Source organism: Microcaecilia unicolor, chromosome 3 (assembly GCF_901765095.1).
Source record: "Microcaecilia unicolor chromosome 3, aMicUni1.1, whole genome shotgun sequence".
Lineage (NCBI taxonomy): Eukaryota > Metazoa > Chordata > Amphibia > Gymnophiona > Siphonopidae > Microcaecilia > Microcaecilia unicolor.
In genome coordinates this window covers 77,072,240-77,091,281 of record NC_044033.1, presented here as the reverse complement: position 1 = coordinate 77,091,281, position 19,042 = coordinate 77,072,240, and the positions used below count along the sequence as shown (strand labels likewise).

At 46.7% G+C, this 19,042-nt stretch overlaps 1 protein-coding gene across 1 annotated transcript in view; it reads right to left on the bottom strand.

Moving 5' to 3' along the window:
* The window catches only part of NEK2 (NIMA related kinase 2), a 162,721-nt gene that overhangs the window by 86,290 nt on the left and 57,389 nt on the right, over positions 1 to 19,042 (bottom strand). The window contains 1 exon segment of the mRNA XM_030196073.1: positions 4,680 to 4,765. Within this exon segment, the coding sequence (XP_030051933.1) occupies positions 4,680 to 4,765 (86 nt within the window).

The following is a 19,042-nucleotide window of genomic DNA, read 5'->3' as shown; positions in this document are numbered from 1 at the left end:
TTGGCCGAGGACGCCATCAGATCCAGGCTCGGCCGGCCCCAGCGTTTCGTGATGTCCAAGAACGCCTGAGCAGACAGTTGCCACTCTCCGGGATCCAAGGTATGGCAACTGAGAAAATCCGCCTTGACATTCATGACTCCCGCAATGTGGGCTGCCGACAGCTGTTCCAGATTCACTTCCACCCACAGGCATATCCTCATGGCCTCCTTGGCTAGAGGAGCGCTCCTGGTACCTTCCTGGCGATTGACATAGGCCACAGCCGTGGCATTGTCCGACAGGACCCGCACCGGCCTCAGCACCAGTACCGGGAGAAACTCTAGAAGCGCCAACCGAATGGGCTCGGAGTTCCAGGAGGTTGATGGACCATTTCGTCTCTGCAGGAGACCAGAGCCCCTGCGCTGTCCGTCCCAGGCAGTGGGCTCCCCAGCCCGTCAAGCAGGCGTCCGTCGTGACGACGACCCACTCCAAGGTCGTAAGAGGCATTCCTGCGGACAGCTTGCCTGGCCTCAGCCACCAGCTCAGCGCCTTTCGCACCGCTGGATCCAAAGGAAGGCGTACGGCGTAATCCTCCGAGACTGGAGTCCACTGCCACAGAAGAGAGTGCTGTAGTGGTCTCATATGAGCCCTGGCCCAGGGCACTACCTCCATCGTGGCCGTCATGGAGCCCAACAGCTGCACATAGTCCCAAGCTCGAAGAGTAGAGGAGGCTAGAAACTGGTCCACCTGGGTCTGAAGCTTGACGCTCCGGTTGTCCGGCAGGAACACTCTGCCCACTTGGGTGTTGAATCGAACTCCCAGATACTCCAGGGACTGAGTCGGACGCAGCTGGCTTTTCTCCCAGTTGATGATCCATCCCAGGGAGCTCAGAAGAGCAATGACCCTGTCTGTAGCTCTCCCGCACTCCGCATAGGAAGGGGCTCGGATCAGCCAGTCGTCCAGATAGGGATGGACTTGCACTCCCTCCTTGCGGAGGTAGGCCTCGATGACCACCATTACTTTGGAGAAGGTCCGCGGAGCCGTAGCCAACCCGAACGGGAGGACTCTGAACTGGAAGTGTCGGCTCAGTACTGCAAAGCGCAGAAAGCGCTGATGAGGCGGCCAGATGGGAATATGTAGGTAAGCTTCCTTGATGTCCAGGGAGGCCAGGAATTCTCCCTTTTTCACCGCAGCTATTATGGAGTGGAGGGTCTCCATCCGGAAGTGCCGAACTTTCAAGGCCCGATTGACTCCCTTGAGGTCGAGAATAGGCCGAGCAGATCCTTCTTTCTTTGGCACCACAAAGTAAATGGAGTAGCGCCCCTTGCCAAGCTGATCTACTGGCACCGGGACCACCGCGCCCAGGCGGATCAGGTTGTTCAAAGTCTGCTGCACGGCAGCTGCTTTGACCTGAGACTTGCAAGGAGAGTTTACAAACCCGTCTCTTAGGGGTCGGCAGAACTCTAGCTTGTAGCCGTTTCTGATGACTTCCAGGACCCAAGCGTCTGAAGTTACCCTGGTCCACTCGCCCAGAAACGAGGACAACCTTCCTCCTATCTGCACTGGGCCATGGACCAGGTCCCCGTCATTGGGTATGCGACCCTGGGGGTGGGCCGGAGGACGAACCTCCAGGACAGCGCGGTCCCTGCGAAAGGAATGCTGCTTGGGGGAGAAGTTCCGTTTGAAGGAAGCAGAGGCAGAGGAGGCCGACTTGCCCGGGCGATATCGACGAGCTTCCTGGAATCGGCCCTTAGAGAAACCAGGACGGGCACTGCCGGCCCGAGCCCTGACCTCCGGCAACCTCTTGCCCTTGGACGTGCCGAGCTCCGTCACAATCTTGTCCAGCTCGTCCCCAAAGAGCAGCTTGCCTTTAAAAGGCAACTTGGCTATGCGAGATTTAGAGGCATGGTCAGCAGACCAGTGCTTAAGCCAGAGCCACCGTCGCGCAGAGACCGTCTGAGCCATACCTTTGGCCGAGGCTCTCAAAACATCATACAGCAAGTCTGCCAAGTAGGCCAAACCCGACTCCAGGGTCGGCCATTCTGCCCTGCAGGAAGAATCCGAAGGGGAAGCCCGCTGCAAAAGTCAGACAAGCCCTAGCCACGTAGGAGCCGCAAACCGAGGCTTGCAAACTCAGAGCGACCGCCTCAAAGGACGACTTTAAGGCCGCCTCCATTCTCCTGTCCTGAGCGTCCTTCAGGGCAGTGCCACCTTCCACCGGCAGCGCTGTTTTCTTAGTCACGGCAGTGATTAAGGAATCTACCGTGGGCCAGACAAAGGCTTCCCGTTCCCCCTCAGGCAAGGGGTACAGACAGGACATAGCCCTGGCTACTTTCAGGCTCGCTTCAGGGGCATCCCATTGCGCTGAAATTAAGGTCTGCATGGCTTCATGAACGTGGAAGGTTCTAGGCGGGCGCTTCGTTCCCAGCATAATGGCAGAGCCAGTAGAGGCTGAGAGAGAGCCTTCCTCCGGAGAGGCAATCTTCAAAATGCTCATGGCCTGCACAAGCAGGTTGGGCAAATCCGCTGAGCGTAAAAGCACCGCTGCAGAGGGGTCGTCCGCTCCATCCGAGCGAGGATCAGTCTCTTCCATAGAGTCCGCTAAGGATCTCTGGGAGAACTCAGACACGCTGCTGTTCTCCACATCAGAGGAGACCGAGTCCCCCAGGGGTGGAAGATCCACCCGAGGACGCTTAAGCACAGAGGCCTCATCACCCTTATCAGAGAGATGAGCAGGGGCAGTGTTCTGCATAAGAAAGGCCTGATGCAGCAGCAAAATGAACTCAGGGGAGAAACCCCCCAGTCTGTGCATTTCTGCAGCCTGTGCCGCGGCCCTAGAGGCGCCCTTCAACTGCGCTCCCAGGAGCGGGGGAGAGGCGTGTTGCGCGTCCAAAATAGCATCCGGCACGAAACTCCGAGAAGGAGCCGCGCGAGAAGAATGGCGCTTTAATTTCACCGACTTTTTACCGTCGGCCGAGTCAAGGACGACCAAGCTGTTAACGTCTCCCCCCTCGAGGGCGGCCCAAGAAGACGCCGTCTGAGCAGCGTGGCTGGTCACGACCGGGAGGGCAGCCAGCGGGGGATGGGCGCCTAAGGCGGGAAAGGCCGCCGTGCCGGAGGAAAAACCGGGGAACTCTCCCAGCTCCGAAAGGGCGCCCAAAAAAGGCGACTACCTTCGAGCCCCCCGCTTCCCCTCTAGGCGCGCGAACGCGTTCCGGGGAGCGTCTTTTCGCGCCCTTGCCATCCAAGGCCATAGCCACGTGGAGACAGTTTGGGGAACCCCCTGCCCGCTAGTAAAAGGTAAAAATTACCTGCTTCTTGCTCCGAGCAGCGACGACTTGTTCCAGTGAGCAGCTGCAAATGGACGTCCTTTTTGAACGTTTTTAAAAATCTTTTTTTTTTTTTTTTTTAAACGGAGCCAGCGGGAGGGGGGAGAAAAGGAGGGACCTGGCACCACCAGGTTTGCACTTACTCACGAAGAGCCCTCAACCCCAGGTACTCAACAAAACCTAAACAATTAGGCTTGGAGACCTAGCCAGAGCTGCTGCTGTGCGACCACACACCTGCTGAGGTAGAGAACATACTGGGGAATTTCCGGCAGCACATGACCACATGTAGGGAGGCAAAAGATTGCTCTCTATCTCCACCTGCTGGTAGATGGACACAACCCACCACCACCAGTCTATGGATTGATCGGCTTGATGATAGGGAAGCACTGGTTCTGAAGCCTAATCAGACGGGGCCTACTCCCAGTGCTCAGTATTTTCTGCTATATTGAGCTTCTGGACCACGTTCCCTTTAGGTGTTCACAAGCTAGTAAACCTAGCCATACAGACTGTTGTGCTATCACAGGATTGGAAGCCCCACTGTGTTCCGTTGCAACTTAACTAATATCCTTGAGATATCCTAATGGTCTGAAGGATTTATTCATGTTTCCTACTAGTTCATTTCTGCTTATGTTCCATACCAGATTCTGGGGATAAAATACAAAAGGTTCAATTTTCACACAAACATATGCAGCTTACAGCCAAGGTAATTGCTGTCATGCTTTAAGTATGCATTAATAAGTTTATTTCAGTCTTAAGCCTCTTAAAATTTCTGAGAGTTAAGTGGCCAGGAAGCAATGGCCCACAAGCTATGAAAATACTTTCCATGTCGACTATCTATTATGGCTGGCAGCCAAAGGCTTTATTTAAATGAATGTATATTCCAGATATGTGCTTGGTGAGTAGCAACAGTTTAAAATAATCAATGGCTTCATACCTGAGAGAGGTAGAACCTGGGGGGGGGGGGGGGGGGGGGGGGGGGGAGATGCAAGGAGCATTAGGGATGAGCGATAATCGGGAGACAATAAGCTGCAATTGAGGGCTAGATGACATTTTAAAGATATATGAAAGCTTACAAAGAGAAAGATGCTAATGAAGGAAAGTACAATAAAGCTAGAAAAAAAAATGGAAAACTGAGGGAGAATGTAAATGGAGCAGCAGAAATAAATACAACCTGACCATTGTTCCCCATTCCTCAAAAATGGGGAAAAAAAATTCAATACGCACACACTTAAGATATGCTGTAGTATTCTTTTAAAGCTATACAAATGATTTTAGAAAAAAAGAAAAGTATTTTGACAAATAGCAGTTCATGCATTTGTATCAAACTTCCACTTTCCAACCCTTAAAACTAGGTTTTCCCCTTTACATCTCTACTTACGACAATGCACACAACTCGTACAGCAGACATCCAAGAGACCAGATATCAGACTTCTCATTATAAGACATACGATTCATTGTTCCTAGAAATAAAATACTGGATTAAATCAATTTTCTACACAATGAAACATGTTTGATTTAGGTTTTCATAATACAATAGGCCACATTTCTCCAAAGTTCCATATTAATTAGGACAGGCAATTGTAAGTATTTTGAATAGCAAAACTAGAAGTAGTACCCATGATCCTCAGTTTTACCTTTCTCTAGATTTTGGTTTTAGTCAGAGGTTTCTTGAAAACTGTCTACATTTATACAGAAGTTTCACTATATATAAATATTCACCCTCCCTACCTAGAGGGTCCATCCCAATCTGGTTGAATGGGAATTACACACCTGAAGTAGCTGAGATACATCCAGAGTAAATATAGTAGGTATCAGAATGGCACCAACAAAGGTTGCAAGCATTCTATATAATATGGTCCCAATTCAGGCTAACAGCATTTGAAGCAGCTTATAGAAAATTGCAAGCCTTTACCCACTTGTTTTTCTGAGGTGAAAGTATGCAGAGAATGGATCATGGAATTCTATCCAACTCGTGTGCGAGTTTTGCGGGGCTAGGAAGTAGCTAAAAAAAAATGGGAGAGGCAGTTTGAAAGGAAAAATATTTTTACCAAGTTTCTATGCTGCAGAAACTGGAAAGCAAAGTTATTTATCTGTAATATGGGTTTCTCCCAAGACAGCAAAACATCGTGGCCATGCTTGCTGGTGATATCATTGAGCCAGCATACCTAGAGCCCTCCACCACTACAGATTTCAGCAGCTTCTTTTGATGTCGTGTAGGGATTTCTGCAAGCCTTAAAATGTCCTAAAACTCCAATTCTATAGGCATGAGCATAAGGTTCTTCAACATCCTTTTAACTGCTTTCCTTATTGTTCAAAGTTGTTTTTGCTTTTTAGGCAATAGGAGGAGGGGAAAAAAATGTGATCGAATTTTCATGTGATCTATGCAGAATCCCTGTTACAGATAAGCAACTCTGCTTTCTCCATATATGAGCAAAGCAAAACAGGCACACTTGCTAGCAAGTCCAAAGCTGAGGGCCATTGTGGAAGGCTTACTATCTGCTGGCCTGAGATGAATTGCTGATTTGTACAGTTAAGTTGCACAATAGAGCTTAACTAAGCCCTGATACTCAAAGTAAATGCAGGTGCCAGAGGTCAATAGCGCTGTACTATCTGTGCAGAATGTTCAGAGGCCCAAAGCGTGGGAACAAATGAGCACACAAACTTACAGCGTAAGTAGCATGCTAATGCAGTTAAGTTCATGTTAATGAGGTCATTTTGTATTCTTCCCCAACGCTCAGAAAAGAGCGTTCAAAACAGAACAGTATTTTGTATTCTTCCTCAACGCTCAGAAAAGAGCATTCAAAACAAAACAGCCATACTGCTGCAAAAAAGAACGCCAGGTCGAAGCAGGCATTAGGGTGTTGGAAGAGAGGATGCCTCATGATTCTTTCTGCAAAATCTGTTGGTTTTGATTGCTTTTGGAAGCAGAAGAAAGCCCGTGCAGGCCCTTAAACGACAGCAGACTTAAGTGAAAGCACACAACAGCATGTTTCCTACATCTAAATATATGCATCCAAGCTTTAAAAAAAACAAAACAAAATAAAAATAGAAGAAATATAACACGCTTATATTTAGGTGCAGAAAACAGACACCAATGTGTGCTTTATATGTTCAAGTTGTACCAGGCAAATGCACACAGGAGTTGAGCTTACTGCGGAACTCTTCTGTGTATGCATGCACCAAGCGCAATCTTCCCATAACAAAGCACAATCCTCCCGCCAAACTCCTTAATGCTCAGCGCTAAGAGTGTGCTTATATTTGTGTCTCATTAGCACTGAGCATCAGGGAGCTGTTGTTCTGAGTTGTTCCGGTGGTATTTTTACACACTATTCAGGACAGCGCTGGAGTCTTGAGTATCTGAGGTTAAGACCATGTCTGGGGCTGCAGAGCAGTCCAGACAAAAGTGTTTTGAAAAAGCAAAGCATGGAGACCCATGTGGCCACTTTGCAAAATATTTTGGATGGACATTTCTCTAAAATTAATAGAACCTGCTTTGGCCAGAGTTGATGAGCACCTTTGCTATCTGGGTGTTGCATGCCTGATTGGGGGTACCAGAAAGCTATGCAATCTGCCACTCAGTTGGAAAGAGTCCACATGGTGACCAGTTTCCCTGGATCATTATAAGTAACAAAAAAAAGTAACAGTAGATGACGGTAAGAAAGACCTGTACGGTCCATCTAGTGCCCAACAATATAAATCCTATGTGCTACTTTATGTGTATACCTGACTTTGATTCTATCTGCTATTTTCAGGGCACAGACCGTAGAAGTCTGCCCAGCACTAGCCCCTCCTCCCAACCACTAGCCCCGCCTCCCAACCACCGGCTCTGCCACCCAATCTCTGCTAAGTTTCGAAGGAATGGATTATTATTATTATTACATTTGTACCCCGTGCTTTCCCACACAATGCAGGCTCAATGCGGCTTACATAGTAATTTGAAATACAAAGTTAATAGAATTTTAATAAAACAGCAGTAAAACAATGTAAAGTTGAGCTTAGTAGTGTATGATAAGTTGACCTAGATAATATATGACTAGGATAAAAAGAGGGTAGACAGGATAGGATAGTGTAATTTGGGAGAAAGGGTAAGGAGGGATAAAATTAAGGAGAGATGGAAAGAGAAGGATGGGAAGTTGGTATTTAAGTCAGAACAGAATTGGGGGTGGAAGTTGGCGAGATTAGGTTGGGGCATTTGGGTAGGCTTGCTTAAAGAGATGAGCTTTCAGCATTTTTCTAAAGGGCAAGAAGTCGTTTATTAATCGGATTGGTCTGAGTATAGCGTTCCAAAGCTGGCTGCCCAAAAAGGAGAAACTGGATGCGTAGTAGGTCTTGTATTTAATTCCTCTACAATTGGGAAGGTGTAGGTTAAGATAAGTTTGTGAAGAAATAGATCTGTTTCTAGCAGGGAGGTCGATCAATTCATTCATGTAGCCAGGGGATTCACTGTGGATGATCTTGTGGGTCATTCTGTTGATCTTAAAATTTATTCTCTCTTTGATGGGGAGTCAGTGAAGCTTTCCTCGAAGAGGTGATGCACTTTCGAATTTTGATTTGCCCAAAATAAGTCTGGCAACCGTGTTTTGGGCAGTTTGGAGTCTTCAGTATTTGGGTTTTGCATCCTAAAAAGACACTGTTGTAGTAGTCGGCATGGGTTATAACAGTAGACTGTATCAGGTTCCGGAAAGTGTTGAGTGGGAGATAAGGCTTCACTCGTTTCAATATCCACATCATATTAAACATTTTCTTCGTGGCGAGTTTAGTGTGGTTATTAAAAGATAAATGGCTGTCTATCGTTACTCCCAGTATCTTTAAGTTGTCAGATATGGGGAGTTTGACATCAGGGGTGTTGAGAGTAGTCGGGAGATAAGGGGAGTATTGGGAAGAGAGAACCAGGCACTGCGTTTTTTCTTTATTTAATTTCATTTTAAACGCATTAGCCATGGAGTTTAGAGTGGTAATGGCAGCAAGTTATTTAAGCCCTTCATTGTCCAATTCTTTGCTGGAAATTCAGCCACAAGTCATTTCACACCATAATGTTTAGTTTTTCACAATAATTCTAGCTTCAGTAAGTTACATTTTCATAGTTAGTATAAGCAACAACATCACACTGATGTCAGTTGGTAGAAAAAGTAAGCAGGCGTTAACCTTTATTGACTTTGCTGGAGTAGCTATGTTTATTATCAACCTAAAAAGATCACAGTTTTTACTAAATGTACGCTGGACTGCTTATGTTTTGCTCCATTTTTTGGCTTGCATTTTATAAGGTATGTGACCAGGGCCGTGCCAATACGGTAAGCGGGGTAAGCATGGCAGGGGGGCGCCTTCGCACCATGCTTACCTCACCCTCCCGCTCCCATTGCCCGCAGCAAGATCCCTTTCCTTTGTTTTTCTTTTAATTTTACCTCCGTCCGGCAGCGTAGCGTCAGTGAAGGAGACGGCGCTCCCGACGTGTCTAGCCTTCCCCTTCGCTCATGTTCCGCCTTCTTCTGACATCATTTCCTTGACATCAGAAGAAGGCGGAACATGAGCGAAGGGAAGGCTAGACACGTCGGGAGCACCGCCTCCTTCACTGACGCTACGCTGTTGGACGGAGGTAAAGTTAAAAGAAAAAAAAAGGAAAGGGATGTTGGGGAGGGGGGGGGGGGGGAGAAGAGGGCCTTGCATTCTTAGCACGTGACCATTCTATTTCTTCCTTCTCACAATCAATTACATCTGGATACTGTATCGCATTCTGCTTTCAGTTATGTTGGACTGCAGTTGTGGAATTCTCTTCCCCTGATCTTTAGAAGGGAACTAGCGCTACAAAAATTTAAGAAACTGATCAAATCCTGGTTATTTCAAATAAACTACAGACTCAATTTGGTTCCCTCAACTCAACTCGCTCCTAGTTTAGTTCCTACTATCACCTAGGGATATTTCTTTCCCTCTCTCCTTTTCCATTCCTTTGTCTAGTTCTCTATCCACTACAGACCTGTTCTCCATTTTCCCACCCTTCTTTTAAATTTTATTTTGCAATAATATTAAACCACAGAGCAGCACCACTGTGCAATGGGTGATATATTAAATCACTGTAAATCAATAAGTAGCCTAGTGGTTACAGCAGCAGGCTGAAAATGAGAAGAGCTCAATTCAAATCCCACTGTGGCTCTTTCTGATCACGGGCAATTCACTTAACTTTCCATTGCCTCAGGTACAAACTTAGGGGTCTTTTTACTAAGGTGTGCTAATGAATTTAGCGCATGCTAATGATTACCATGCATTAAATTATTATTATTAGCATTTGTATAGCGCTACCAGACGCACGCAGCGCTGAACACCTGATACAAAGAGACAGTCCCTTCTCAAAAGAGCTTACAATCTAAATAATACAAAACAGACAAGACAGTTAAGGGTGAGGGAAGTAATGGGAGTTAAAAAGCAGCAGTGAAAAGGTGGGTTTTCAGCATACATTTGAAAACAGGTAGAGACGTATAGGTCCAGGAAATCTATTCCAGGCATAAGGTGCCTTAAGAGAAAAGGAGCGAAGCCTGGAGTTAGCAGAGGGCGGGCTGGGGATGGGCATGGATTGGGAGGGTACGGCTCAGGGAGAGAGAGGAATTGCTGGATAGGGATGAATGGAGGGGGCAGGGGACAGAGGAGCATAGATGGGCATGGATTGGGAGGGCAGGGCTCAGGGAGAGAGGGGAATTGCTGGATAGGGAAGAATGGAGGGGGGCAGGGGACAGATGGGCATGGATGAATATGGATTGCAGGGTAGGGCTCAGGGAGAGAGGAGAAATTGCTGGACATAAAGGGGAGGGAAGAGAGATGAAGGAGATGAAATGAGGGAAAAGGAAGAGAGGAGAAAAACTGCACATGGATGAAGAAAATAGGCAGGAGCTGAGGACCAGAAATGAAGAAGGAGGAAAGGAAAGAAATAAATGGAAAAGAAGCCCTGGAAATGGAGTTAAGAGGACAGATAGCCGCAGAATCAGATACTGGGCCAGCATGATCAGAAAAAGAAAGTCACCAGACAACAAAGGTAGAAAAAAATCATTTTATTTTCATTTTAGTTTGGAATATGTCCACTTTGAGAATTTACATCTGCTATCTTATTTTGCAATGTATAGCAATTTGTTTCTAAGAATATTGCTGACAATTCCTGTCAGTGTGGCAAGTGGTGAGCAATCATTTTCACCGGAGGGGGGGGGGGGGAGAGGGGGAGGCGGCAACTGATAGTCTGCAGGGGGGGGCGCCAGAGACCCTAGGCACGGCCCTGTATGTGACCAAAGTATTTTATGTCGCTTTCAACACCTAACCATTATTCATCTATTCAGGAAATCTAGACTGCCCCAATTTGATTGACTGCACTTTTTTGTCCTTTAGATTGTAAGCTTCTTCGAGCAGAGACTGTCCTCTGTGTTAAATTGTACAGTGCTGCGTAACCCTGGTAGCACTTTATAAATATTAAGTAGTAGTAGTAGTATTAGGGTATGGTAAAGTGTATGGTTATTGGCTTGTTTTCAGTACATTTCTGCATGTTTACTAAAAATTTTTCACATAAATTGGGGGAGGGGACGACTCTAATAACATAAGTTACTGTGCACCTATCACCATTTAGGTAGTATAGAAGTACTGCTGTGAAGTAACAAATGGAGTGCCAGCTCTTATTGGAACAAGGTCCAAGAAATAGGTAGAACTGACTTGCTAAACTAGTTGACTACTTCAGTAGAAACTCAGCTTCTACTGAGCAACTCCTTTAGTCCTGTTTCCAATAAATGAAGATAGGAAGAAAGCATTTGTGGCGTTGACAAGTGATTGGGGTCCGAGCATGAGCTTTAGCTCAAAGCTATCGAGTTCAAATATTTCAACATGAATTCCTTCTAGATGCTAAGATACAAATAGTACCTGTATACAATAGGTAAGCGCATTGAGCTGCCATGAGTGGGAAAGCGCGGGGTACAAATGTAACAAACAAACAAGATAAAATGTAAACCAATTTGATTTTACCGCAAAAGGCAGTATAATCAAATCCCTGGCCCCACTTGTTACATTCTTGGCAAAAGGGAGATGGTCAATAATTTGCTGTTCAATTTCCATTGTTGTCAGAGACAGGCTCTCTAGTTGTCAGAAGAGTTAGGAGCCTCCCAAGTGCATTAGCTGAGATTGTAGAGAGGGCAAGTAATAGAGAACAGATCTGTTAGGAAAAAGAAGAGAAGAGTAGTGAAGATAACTGAGGGAAAAAAAAAAAAAAGCCAACGTGAAGAAGAATGGTGGAACAAGCATAAAGTAGTCCCTCATTCCACAGAACTGCAAATGCATCAAGCACTCTCCACGGGCTTGGATGAATGGAGCAGAACAGAGTATTTTGCATTTTCTGCAGAAGCAAATATATCTATGGTGGGACATCCTCATCATTGAAATAGGATTATGAATGAATTGCAGGTCAGGGCTACTAATTTCAACAGTGCTACAAGATGTATATAGCACTGTACATATATGCAGGTACTTTCTGTCCCTAGTGGGCTCACAATACTCGGTTCTGATTAATACCACTTGTTTAATAAAGATATGAAAGTTCTTAATACACTGAAGATTGCCCTGAGCTCTAAATCGGGCTGAAGTGAAGGTTGTGCTCTTGGTTGCATACTCCTTGCATGATTAAATGCAAGGAGATGTGCTCCACACCTTTACTGGATACATCTCTCATAAGAGTCATGGTGGGATGAAGTGGCTGAAAATGGGCTGCCATTTTATAGATTGCTTGCAGTTGTCCAGAAGCTGCAATGGCAGATACAGGAAGCGGGTTTTGCTGAGGGTCTGGTAATGTTTCTCCCAGTGTCTTGAAGATACCATTACAACAGTCTAATATATAGTCTGGCTAATGGAGAACTTGAGCTATGGCTGACGTATGCCCAGGAGTCTAAGTACACTGAACTATCACACAGCATACTTGCCTAAAGATATCTGAGGCACCATGTCTTTTTGGAAAGAATGCCTTTGTTTTTCTTGTCTATATGATATCCTATGAAGAATAAGACTGTCAAGGTGAGATGATTTTTTATTTTAAAAAGCCCAGATTTTGCAGTAGAAGGAGGTGTTCTTGTAGAGATTGAAGGACTTGAACCCTTGAGGGTCTGGAATGAGCCAGTCATCCAAATATGGAAACAATGTTTGCTCCTGTGGACATATGCAGCTGCTACTGCAATTTACTTTGAACACCTTGGGTACCAAAAAAAAAATCAAAAGGGTAGAACCTTAATTAGAAATGCCGAATTTTGAAATAGGAAGTAAACAGTAAGGCCAATGATTTGTGTGCATGGGTATGCAGGTGTGTGAATCCTCAAGATCTAGGGAGTAAGCCAATTGTTTTGTCCAAGGGGAAGAATCATAGCTAAATGTGTTCACTTTTTTTTTTTTTAAGAAAAAGATCAAAGAATAGATTGTGGTTTACACAGGCCCAAAAAGAGGTCTTAGGCCTCTTTTTGAAAAGAGAAAATTTGGATAGCAGCCTCAACTCTTCTGAGGCAATAGCACAGCAATATCCTCTTCTTAAAATAGCTCTTTATTGTGGTAGGATGTTGGTGGTTGAAGTGGGTCCCAAATTTCTGGGGCACCTGGAGACATTCAATTTCTATCAACTCCCATGGATTTTGCAGACGCCCGAAGCAAATATAGAAAGCATCTGACAGAAAAGCCGAGTCCATTCTCAATCTTTGCTACCTTTTGATCAATAAGCGAGAAATCATCCGCCTCTCTAGCCAATACCTTTTCCAACCACTGAAAACACAACCAGGCCACAAAAGCCTCAGAGATTGCTGCTTGAACTACCAAGGCCCAAAACACCAAAGGCATGCTTCAAAGCGCTCTATCCGCTGGTCCTGCAAGTCCTTAAGGACCATACCCCCATCACCGGGACAGTGTTTCCTTAGTCACTGCTGATAGCACTGCGATCCACTACTGGAGGCTTCGAGCCAATCCTTGTCCTGTTCAGGGACCAATATATAGGTGAACCATAGAACAAGCCTGCCTAAAAGGGGCGTCAGGGACATCCCTGAAAATGGGCTGCCTTTTTATAGATTGCTTAGAGTTGTTCAGAAGGTGCAATGGCAGACACAGGAAGAATAGAGAACAACCAACTGAATTTATGCACCCCTTTGACCAAAGGTCCACCTGTGCGGCGCACAGCCGGTTCCTGCTTCTCTTCAAAGCTTAAAGTGATTTCTAACAAAGCAATCAATTCCTGCAGTCTTAATCAAATCTTGCAGCAAAGGAATCTTCTCCTCTCTCATAGTCTTCTGAATCCAGCACCAAATTATACCCTTCACCTAGGGACTTTTAAATCCATGACTGCCTCTACTTCCTGGTCCTCCCAGGAAACCCAAGATCTCTTAAGAGCCAGAAATAGGAGCCTGTATCTGCTCGATCGGCAAGGGGCAAGGAGGACTGAAGAGAAGACCGGCACAGTATATAAGCATTATACATTTGCCAACACGAAATCTGCAGGGAACCGACCCCCCCCCCCCCCAGGGGCCTTCCCTTAGTTTCCAGAGATACCGCCTACAGATGAGCCTGCTTTTCAGCACGCGATGGAGACAACTCTAATCCTGACTGGGAAACTAAGATGGCGGATGTTCCTGCCAAAACTGGAACGGGAGACACGCTAAACTGGCACAGCCAAAACCGCCGAACTGGAAGAAATAGCAACTCCGCAGCTGCGAACACCGCTGGAATCTCCTGTTCCAATGCAGTACAAACCTTGCAGACCATCTGCTGAGACACCCTGGTGCTGACATACTCCGCAGTGATGCAGCTTCTGCAACATGGCCACCAAGCTAACCGCACTCCAACTAAACAGGGAACCAACCACTCAAAGAAGCAGGGAGAGAGTGACAGAAAAAAAAAAAAATCAAAGGGTGGTTTAGCGCTGGTCAGCAGATTTTATTTAAAAAAAAAAAAAAATTGGTTGTCCCCCGCAGTCCTATAACACCCTTTCCTTGAAAGGGTGTACCTCAGCCTTTAAACTGAAGTAATTACAAATTGTGCCAGAGCCAGACACAGAAAAGGCTCTGGGTGAGTACAGGGAGGAGGGACCTGGCCACCCAAAAATGCACTCCTGAGGCAAAGGAAAACCCCCATGGGTCTCAACCTCACCAGCAATTATTCCCCAGTGGAACACAGAGAGAAATATAGAAGAAAGGAAGATAAAATATATAAGAAATAATGCAAAGGAAATGAGACTGAAGGGCTCACTGTCCTCACCTGCTGGAGACTGAGAATACCGAATCTTGATAGGGCTGAGCTGAGCTCTTATTGACTTTCTCAAGAATCTTTGCTCTCAGTCTCCACCTGCTGGAAGGTGTGAACAACCCATCAGTTCAGCTGGGCCAGTCTGGAGGGATGATAAAGAATGTGTGCTTTTGACCCTCTCCATATTGTTGCGCTCAGATAGGCAGACATTTGACACCTTGAATGCATTTCTCTAGAAAGATGGCTACAGGGCACCTATGTGCAGTATTCTATAAAGAAAATTTAAAAAAGTATTTTATAAAGGAAAGTAGGTGCTATCAACCATGTATATTGTGTGTACGTTAGGTGCGAGGATTTAAACCATCTATAGAGCTGGAGTAAATGCTCATGCCTAGATGTTACATGCATAACTTACAGAATGCTAAATATGTATAAATTGTAACTGAGCACCTCATCCAGATTCCATGCATGTATATGCCCACCTTCAAACTACATACTGTTGCAGTTAGGCACTAAGTTACAGAATAGCATGTAGCCTGAATATTGTACATAAATGTACACATCCTAGTAATTTACAGTGAAGGGAAAATTAGGTTCTTACCATGATAATTTTCTTTCCTTTAGTCACAGCAGATGAAGCCATTACGTATGGGTTGTGTCCATCAACCAGCAGGGGGAGATAGAGAGCACTCAATTTTTTCACAGTGCCTCATGGCCAGCTAGCTCCACTGCCTCTTCAGTATTTGAAGCTTCCAAAGCAGTATGGCAAACCGCAATGGGAATAACATGAACTTTCCTCACAGCGAACGATGGCCCCTTAATAAGGGCATAAACTCCAAAAAAGGAGGGAATGAACTCATCCTCCACTTTGTATAAACGGAGGGAATACTTGCATCCTCCTGGAGGGAATAAACTGATCCTCCCAAAACATGAGGGAATGAACTCATCCTCCTATAACTGTAACAAGAATCCTGAAGACTGTTTTCCGACTCCCCAAGGAAGGAATATAACTTCAGGAAACAACAGCAGCACCTAAAATCAGAATCACTGCAATACAGACAATCATACAGGGAGGGCTCATGGCTTCATCTGCTATGACTAAAGGAAAGAAAATTATCATGGTAAGAACCTAATTTTCCCTTCCTTGTCATCAAGCAGATGAAGCCATTACGTATGGATGTAACAAAGCAATCCCTAAATAGGGTGGGAACAAGCCACACCACGCGCTAGCACCTATGCTCCAAAACACGCATCCCTCCTGGCAGCCACATCCAGCCTGTAATGTCGGGCAAAAGAGAGCTTAGAAGCCCATGTTACAGCACTGCAAATCTCCTGAAGAGATAGTGCTCCAGTTTCCGCCCAAGAAGAAGAAATCCCTCTTGTGGAATGTGCTTTAAAGGCTTCAGGCGGAGCCTGGCCAGACAGCAGATATGCTGAAAAGATAGCTTCTTTGAGCCAAAGGGCAATAGTGGCTTTAGACGCTGAAGACCCTCTGCGAGGACCTGCAAACAGCACAAAAAGATGATCAGAGGTCCTGAAAGAAGGATAAATTAGACCTTACCTGCTAATTTGCTTTCCTTTACTCCCTCCGGACCGGCCCAGAATGTGACTGATGGGTTGTGCACGCCTTCCAGCAGGTGGAGACTGAGAAAAAAGTGTGACTCCAGAGAGCCAATAAGAGCCCTTGCCATACAGGGAAAGATCCAGTAATAGAGTATCAAAGCAGAAGAAAGAAAAACCTAAAATCTAAAATCTGTGCATCCAAAAAAACCTGAGCAGCCGCCGGCACCTTGCCAACCAAGGGTGAGTGCCTGAAACAAACAGCCAAAGTTTGGACAGTATTGTTTCCACAACTTTATGTGCCTTCTTATTTAGCATTCATTTATTTATATTAGAGAGCTACAACTAGCAACACAGCTCCAAACAACCAAACATCGAACCAATGGAACCCTTGAACCAAACAAATCCGGTATCTGAAGGGAGGGATCTGGGCCGGTCCGGAGGGAGTAAAGGAAAGCAAATTAGCAGGTAAGGTCTAATTTATCCTTCCTTAGCCTCCATCCGGACCGGCCCAGAATGTGACTGATGGGAAGTAACAAAGCAGTACACTTATGGGAGGGACCCCAGCAGCCCCGCCGACAACACGCGCTCTCCAAAAGCCACCCGTCGACGACTGAGAACGTCCAAACGGTAGTGCTTAGAAAAGGAATGCAAGGACGACCAGGTCGCCGCTCTACAAATGTCCTCCAGAGGCACCAGACAATGCTCCGCCCACGAAGCTGCCTGACTTCTCGTCGAATGAGCCTTGACGTGCTCTGGAACAGATTTCCCAGAAAGCAGATAGGCTGAAGCAATCATTTCCTTGAGCCAACGAGAAATAGTAGGCTTAGATGCCATCAGCCCCTTACGCGCACCTCCAACCAGAAGAAACAAACAATCCAATCTGCGAAATTCCTCTGTAGACTTAATATAGTGCTTCAAGACTCGCTTGACATCCAAACACTTCAATCTCCGCTGTTCCTCCGCACCGGAGAAGGAACCCAAGACAGGCAAGACAACCGGCTGAGAAACATGAAACCGAGATACCACCTTGGGAAGAAAAGATGGAACCGGTCTCAAAACTACGCGATCGGGACAGAACTCCAAAAATGGAGACCTACATGACAATGCCTGCAGCTCAGAAACTCGCCTAGCTGAAGCAACGGCCACCAAAAACACGGTCTTCAGAGTCAAATCTTTTAAGGTACAGGACGCCAAAGGCTCAAAAGGGGGCTTGGTAAGAACCGAAAGCACCACATTCAGATCCCATGGAGGAAACGAACACCGAGTGGGAGGACGAAGAAGATTAACTCCCTTGAGAAAACGCACGACATCCGGATGACTGGCCAACGACTTCCCTTTGATACGACCACGAAAACACGTCAAAGCCGCAATCTGTACCTTAAGAGAAGACAAGGCCAACCCCTTGTCAAATCCTTGCTGCAAAAAATCCAACATCTGCGGCACTGAAGCCCGAAAAGGCGACAGACTATGCTCCGTACACCAGCTCTCAAAAATCCTCCAAATAGGCATATAACTCAGAGAAGTGGAACGCCGCCGAGACCGCAGCATTGTAGCAATGACCGGAGCAGAGAGACCTCTTTTAGTCAACCTAGCCCTCTCAAGAGCCATGCCGTAACACAGAATCGACCCGGATCTGGATGAACGACCGGACTCTGCGACAAGAGATCTTGCGTAACCGGAAGCTTGAAGGGACGATCGACCAGAAGATGTTGAAGGTCGGCATACCACGGCCTGCGGGGCCAATCCGGCGCCACCAGAATTAGGCGACCCTTGTGACCCTCTACCTTCTGAAGCAAACGCCCGATCAAAGGCCAAGGCGGAAACGCATACATCAGGCCGTCCGGCCAGGCTTGAAGAAGAGCGTCCACTGCAAGCGCTTTGGGATCTCTGCGACGACTGTAGAACAGCGGCAACTTTGCGTTGGTCGCAGACGCCAACAGATCCATTTTGGGGACTCCCCAGCGATCTACCAACAGCCGAAACGCTACGTCGCTGAGCGCCCACTCTCTGGGATCGAGCAAGTGACGACTGAGAAAATCCGCCTGAACGTTTAGCACTCCTGCTACATGAGCCGCGGAGAGAGCCACCAGATTGACCTCTGCCCAATGAAAGAGCAGTGACGCCTCCCGCTCCAACTGGAGACTCCGCGTCCCTCCTTGGCGATTGATGTATGACACCGCTGTGGCATTGTCCGACATGACTCTCACCGCCCGTCCGGTAAGTAGTGGAAGAAAACTCCGAAGTGCCAGACGGATAGCCCGGGTCTCCAACAAGTTGATCGAACACCTGGACTCTGGAAGGGACCAAAGACCTTGAGCCACTTGTCCCTGACAATGAGCCCCCCAGCCATGAAGGCTGGCATCCGTCGTTACCACTACCCAATTGGGCTGATCCAGAGGCATGCCTTTGGACAAGTTGGCCTCCCGAAGCCACCAACGTAAACTGGCTCTCACCGACAACGACAGTGGCAACCTGTGAAGAAGCGACCCGGTCTGGGATGACCACCTGGAAAGGAGGGACCTCTGCAGGAGCCTCATGTGAGCCCTGGCCCAGGGCACCGTCTCTATCGTCGCCGCCATCAGACCCAAGGTAATCCCTTGCCACTGGGTTGGACCTCTGCAAGAAAAGCCGAATCTGAGACTGCAATTTCAGAACGCGGGCCGACGGAAGAAACACACGGCCCCGCTGCGTATCGAAGAGGACTCCCAGATACTCACATAGAACAATGCAGCGAGGCTGGAGTCAAAAAGTAACCTAATACAAAAGTGTCACAATTCCAGCCAATATTCAAATATTGGTGCAATATTCAGTGGGTAAAAATGGAGAAAAAGCCCTCAGAAACCTTTGGTAAAATACCAGTGGTTTAGTGCGAGGTTATAAAAAAATTTTTTGATATAACTCACGCAACAGTTCTATCATAGGGCAAAAAACTCCACTTCCCAGAC